The 5,906-nt window shown below is 39.2% G+C and overlaps 1 protein-coding gene across 1 annotated transcript; it reads left to right on the forward strand.

Moving 5' to 3' along the window:
• The first annotated feature begins 857 nt into the window (after positions 1 to 857).
• On the forward strand, positions 858 to 3,511 carry LOC109117128. Its single transcript, XM_019203861.1, has 4 exons — positions 858 to 1,707; positions 1,771 to 2,165; positions 2,683 to 3,420; positions 3,491 to 3,511. Exons 1-4 carry the CDS (start codon positions 858 to 860, stop codon positions 3,509 to 3,511), a joined length of 2,004 nt encoding a protein of 667 aa, XP_019059406.1.
• Positions 3,512 to 5,906: the final 2,395 nt, after the last annotated feature.

The raw sequence follows: 5,906 nt of genomic DNA on the forward strand, positions 1-5,906 counted from the left end.
CGATCTTACTTTGTTTCATATATTGTTGTCGGGTTTCGTGACTAGTTCCGCGAGGTTCACATCATTTGGTATCAGAGCACAGGTTCCAGATCGAGGTTCTATCTATCTTTATACTTCTACTTATTTTTTTTTTCCTAAATTCAAATCATCTATTTGTAAAAAAAAAAAAAAGTTCCTGCAATTTAAAAAAAAAAAGAAAAAAAAAGGAAGAAAAAAAAAAGCAAAAAAAAAAAATTGAAAAGGAACCAGTTTTATTTCAAAAAAAAAAACTCGACATTTCGGAATTTTTGTTATTCCTTGTTTAGTTTTATTCCTCTCACGAAGGTTTTACTCACACAATCATCATCTTTTTTTTCCTTATTCTTCGTTCCTTCATACGTTTCTATCGTATCTATACTCGTCGTTTCTTCTTTCTGTTTCCATCACATCCACATTCATCATTTCGTAAACTCTTTGTTATTTTCCTTTCTCTTTCTTGTCACTATTGATCCAAACTTTTATTATAATTGTTTGGGGACTTCCAAGTATTGTCTTTTGCAATTTCTTTTTGTTTAGTTCTTCACGAACTTTGAGAAGAATTTTACGAGAGGAAAAATGCAAGAGTGGTGAGAATATCAGAGGGTAAAAGCCAATATTGAGTGAAACACGAGTGTTGAGTGTTAATTGATCGAGGGAAAACACGTGAGGGAGTGAGTGAGGCATTTTGCATGATGTCTCAAGAAGATAATGCAGGTGGCAATCGAAACGATAGAGGAGCAGTTGACAACGAAATCATCCAAGCGATGCAGCAAAATTTCGAACGACTAAATGTGTTACTCAATGAATTTCGAGATCGACTCGAAATAAATGAAGATCGAATGGATCGACTCCATCAAGTTCGTGATCTGCGACCGAGGAGAAACAATCAACGACAACGTGCACCTTTGCTAGACCCTGCAGCGGAATATTATGAGGAGTCTCATGATAATGATGGAGATGCGGTTTCCTTGGTCACTATACCGAGAAATCGTGGAGGAAGGGATGAGGTGCCACGACAAGTCCGAAGAGAACATCGTGAAAGGAACGGTGTAGATCGAAATTTGGGGTCCATCAAACTATCTATCCCGCCTTTCCAAGGTAAAAATGACCCTGATGTCTACATTGAGTGGGAAAGAAGGGTGGAGTTAGTCTTCGATTGTCATAACTATTCTGAAGAGAAGAAGGTAAAACTTGCTGCTGTAGCATTTACAGATTATGCTATTGTTTGGTGGGATCAACTAACCTTGTGTAGAAGGTTTGTGCCTTCTCATTATTATCGGGATTTACACTTGCGGTTGCAAAGTCTTAAACAGGGAAATAAGACAGTTGAGGAGTATCATAAAGAGATGGAGATCGCTATGATCCGTGCTAACATCGAAGAGGACCGAGAGGCAACCATGGCTCGATTCGTCAATGGCCTTAATCGAGAGATTAGAAATGTAGTGGAGTTACACCATTACGTAGAGCTCGAGGAAGTGGTGCATATGGCAATGAAAATAGAAAGACAACTCAAAAGGGGTCGGACATCTTCACGATTTGAAGGGACTAGCTCGAGTTCGAGGTGGAATACTAAACTCGAGGGGAATAGTTCAAGATGGAACTCAAGGTCAAAGCACGATGAGAAATCACCTTTTAAAGCAAGAGGAGACAAAGTCGCTGCCAAATCATCGTTTGACTCGACAGAGAAGGGTAATTCATATTTCTTACCATAAAAAAATCGTGAAATTAAATGTTATCGATGTTTGGGAGTAGGTCATATTGCTTCTCAGTGTCCCAACAAGAGAACTATGATTATGTTAGAGAATGGGGATATTGAAACTGATGCAGAAGAAGACAACGACTCCATGCCATCACTTGAAGATGTTGATGAGGTAGAACATGCTGTCACGGGGCAAGCCCTTATTGTTTTGAGAGCTTTACATGTGCAAGCTAAGGAGGATGGGGATGAACTACAAAGGGAGAATATCTTTTATACTCGATGTCATGTGAAAGATCGGGTATGTGGATTGATTATAGATGGAGGAAGTTGTGTGAATGTGGCTAGTTCTTTGATGGTGCAAAAGCTTGGTTTGCGCACCAAAAAGCATCCGAGGCCATACCGACTTCAGTGGTTGAATGAAAGTGGTGACTTGAAAGTAACCAGACAGGTATTAGTCTCATTTTCTATTGGGCGATACTCTGATGAAGTTATGTGTGATGTCGTGCCTATGCATGCTATCATTTGTTGTTGGGAAGGCCATGGCAATTTGATCGAAGGACTACCCATGATGGATACCTAAACCGATACAGCTTCATCAAGGATGATCGAAATGTGATACTTGCACCCCCTATCACCCCACCAAGTGTTCCATGAGCAGCTTCAAATTAAGAAGTCGAGTGTGGAGAATTCAAAAAAAAATGAAAAAAAATGAGGAAAAAAAGGGTCAAGAAAAAGAAGAGAATGAGAGAAAAGAGAGACTAGAAAAAGAAAAGAATGAGGAAAAAGTGAGTCAAGAAAAAGAAAAGAATGAGAGTTCAGCGAAAGAAAAAAAAGAGGGGAAGAAAAATAATTTTCTTGTGAGAGAGGAGCTCAGTCCAAGGCCAATGATATTGTTCTTATACAAGGAGGCCTATCTTTCTAACTTTAACTCGACTTTGCCTAGTGTTGTGATTTCTCTTTTACAGGAATTTAATGACGTGTTTCCCGAAGAGATGCCACCAGGATTACCACCAATACGAGGGATTGAGCATCAGATTGATTTCATACCAGGAACACCAATCCCGAATCGACCAGCATATAGGAGCAATCCGAAAGAATTCAATGAGTTGCAAAAGCAAATCGGTGAGTTACTCAACAAAGGTTATATTCGAGAAAGTATGAGTCCATGTGCTGTGCCCGTATTGTTAGTACCTAAGAAAGATGGTACTTGGAGACTATGTGTTGATTGTAGGGCTGTGAATAAGATAACGATAAACTATCGTTACTCTATTCCTCGTTTAGATGACATGCTTGATGAATTGCATGGTTCAACAATATTTTCTAAGATTGATTTGAAAAGTAGGTACCATCAAATTCGCATGAAAGAAGGTGACAAATGGAAAACGACATTTAAAACCAAAGGTGGATTGTATGAATGGTTAGTAATGCCATTTGGTTTATCGAATGCACCTAGCACTTTTATGCACCTTATGAACCATGTCTTGCGTGCTTTCATTGGAAAATTTGTTGTTGTATACTTTGATGACATTCTGATCTATAGCAGAAGTGAGCATGATCATTTGAGTCACTTAAGATGTGTTCTTGAAGTGCTGAGACAAGAGAAATTATATGCTAACCTTAAGAAGTGCAACTTTTTCTTGGATAGCGTTGTGTTTCTTGGTTTTGTTGTCAGTTCTAAGGGAGTAGAAGTGGATGGTGAAAAGGTAAAGGCCATCCGAGATTGGCCCACACCTACAACCGTATCGGAGGTTCGTAGTTTTCATGGACTTTCAGGATTTTATCGTCGATTTGTGAGGAATTTTAGTACTTCGCTGCTCCTTTAACTGAGATCATCAAGAAAGATGTGGGATTTAAGTGGAAAAAGGAGCAAGAGAACACATTCAACACTCTGAAAGAAAAGCTAAGTTCTACTCCTTTATTGGTTTTACCGGATTTTTCAAAAACATTTGAAATCGAATGTGATGCTTCTGGAATTGGTATCGGTGCAGTTCTTATGCAGGAGAAAAAGCCTATTGCTTACTTTAGCAAGAAACTCAGCGGCGCAACTTTGAATTACTCCACGTACGATAAAGAACTCTATGCATTGGTGAGAGCTTTTGAGACATGGCAACACTACTTGTGGTCTAAAGAATTCATAGCCCACACCGATCATGAGTCTCTGAAGCATTTAAAGACACAAAACAAGCTGAATCGAAGACATACACGTTGGATCGAGTTCATCGAGATGTTTCCTTATGCGATCCAATACAAGCAAGGCAAGGAAAATGTTGTGGCTGACGCATTATCGCGTAGGTATACTCTTATCTCAACTCTTGATGCCAAACTTTTAGGTTTTGAATTCTTGAAAGAGTTATACTTGCATGATCATGACTTTGACAAAATATTTGTTGCATGTGAAAAGAAAGCATTTGAAAAGTTTTATCGACATGATGGCTTTTTGTTTCGTGAAAATAAGCTTTGCATTCCACAAAGTTCCATAAGAGAGTTGTTTGTTGGTGAAGCTCATGGGGGAGGGTTGATGGGGCATTTTGGAGTTGCCAAGACATTAGATGTTTTGAAAGAACATTTCTTTTGGCCTCATATGAAACGTGATGTCAAGAAAATTTGTTCACGATGCATGACGTGTAAGAAAGCTAAATCTAAAATCCAACCACATGGACTTTACATGCCATTGCCTGTTCCTAGTCATCCATGGACCGACGTATCAATGGATTTTGTGTTGGGATTGCCTAGGACTAGAACCGGTAAGGATTCAATCTTTGTGGTCGTGGATCGATTTTCAAAAATGGCTCATTTTGTTCCTTGTAAAAAGACGGATGATGCAACTCATGTGGCTAACCTCTTCTTTAAAGAGGTGGTGCGTTTGCACGACATTCCTAGGACCATTGTGAGTGATCGTGATGTCAAGTTCCTCAGTCACTTTTGGCGTATTTTGTGGGGTAAGTTGGGAACGAAATTATTATTTTCCACTACTTGTCATCCACAAACTGACGGACAAACAGAGGTTGTAAATCGAACCTTGGGAACGCGTGCAATCCTTAAGAAAAATTTGAAATCCTGGGAGGATTGCATTCCGTTCATTGAATTTGCATATAACAGAGTTGTGCATTCTTCTACTAAGTTTTTCTCCATTTGAGGTCGTTTATGGCTTTAATCCACTAACCCCGTTGGACTTGGTTCCATTACCTATTGGTGAGATTGTAAGCCTTGATGGAAAGCGTAAAGCAGATTTGGTGAAAAAAATTCATGAAGACGTGAGGCAACACATTCTACAAAAGAACGAGCAAACTGCAAATCGAGCTAATAAAGGGAGGAAACACGTCACCTTTGAACCAGGAGATTGGGTTTGGGTTCATTTTCGAAAGGAGAGGTTTCCAACCCAACGAAAGTCGAAGCTGAGTCCATGTGGGGATGGACCATTTCAAGTCTTGGAGAAAATTAATGACAATGCATATAAGCTCGACTTGCCAAGTAAGTATGAAGTGAGTTCGACATTCAATGTTTCTGATCTTTCTCCTTTTGATATTGATGTAGATTCGAGGACGAATCTTTTTGAAGAAGGGGAGGATGATACGAGCTCAAGGACAAATTCCAATAACGAGCATGAGGATGAGCTTTACGTTCCGATTGAGCCGATCTCGGGAGCACGAGCCAAGAACTTCGGGAAAACATTGCAGAATTTATGGGCGATCAGTCAAAGCAAAGAGCGTATTTCGAGAGTCAACATACGAGAGTCGAGGATGATGTTGGTGATTACAAAAGATTGACTTCATTTACAAGCCTCGAAATCACGCGTCTCGTTACTTGAAGTCAACTTAACTACCATGGGTGATTTCAAGGAAGACACTTTTATTGTTTTCTTATTTCCTAAGTTTTCTTTTATCTATATAAACCTATTGTTATGCTTGGTTTAGGGACACATTTTGAGATTAAGAAACTTGTGAGATTATTCTCCAACTTGTTCGTTTTGAACTTTGCTTTAAGAATTGCAAATCTTTGCTTGTAGTTCTTAAACTTTTATAATATTGGTTCCTATCTCTTTATAGATAGTGGGTCGATATTCCATCCATCACCAAAACCTTTATCTTGGCCGATCTTACTTTGTTTCATATATTGTTGTCGGGTTTCGTGACTAGTTCCGCGAGGTTCACATCATAAGTGGATGTCACTCGTCTGATTACACTGGCCA

Source organism: Tarenaya hassleriana, unplaced genomic scaffold (assembly GCF_000463585.1).
Source record: "Tarenaya hassleriana unplaced genomic scaffold, ASM46358v1 Cleome40, whole genome shotgun sequence".
Taxonomy (NCBI): domain Eukaryota; kingdom Viridiplantae; phylum Streptophyta; class Magnoliopsida; order Brassicales; family Cleomaceae; genus Tarenaya; species Tarenaya hassleriana.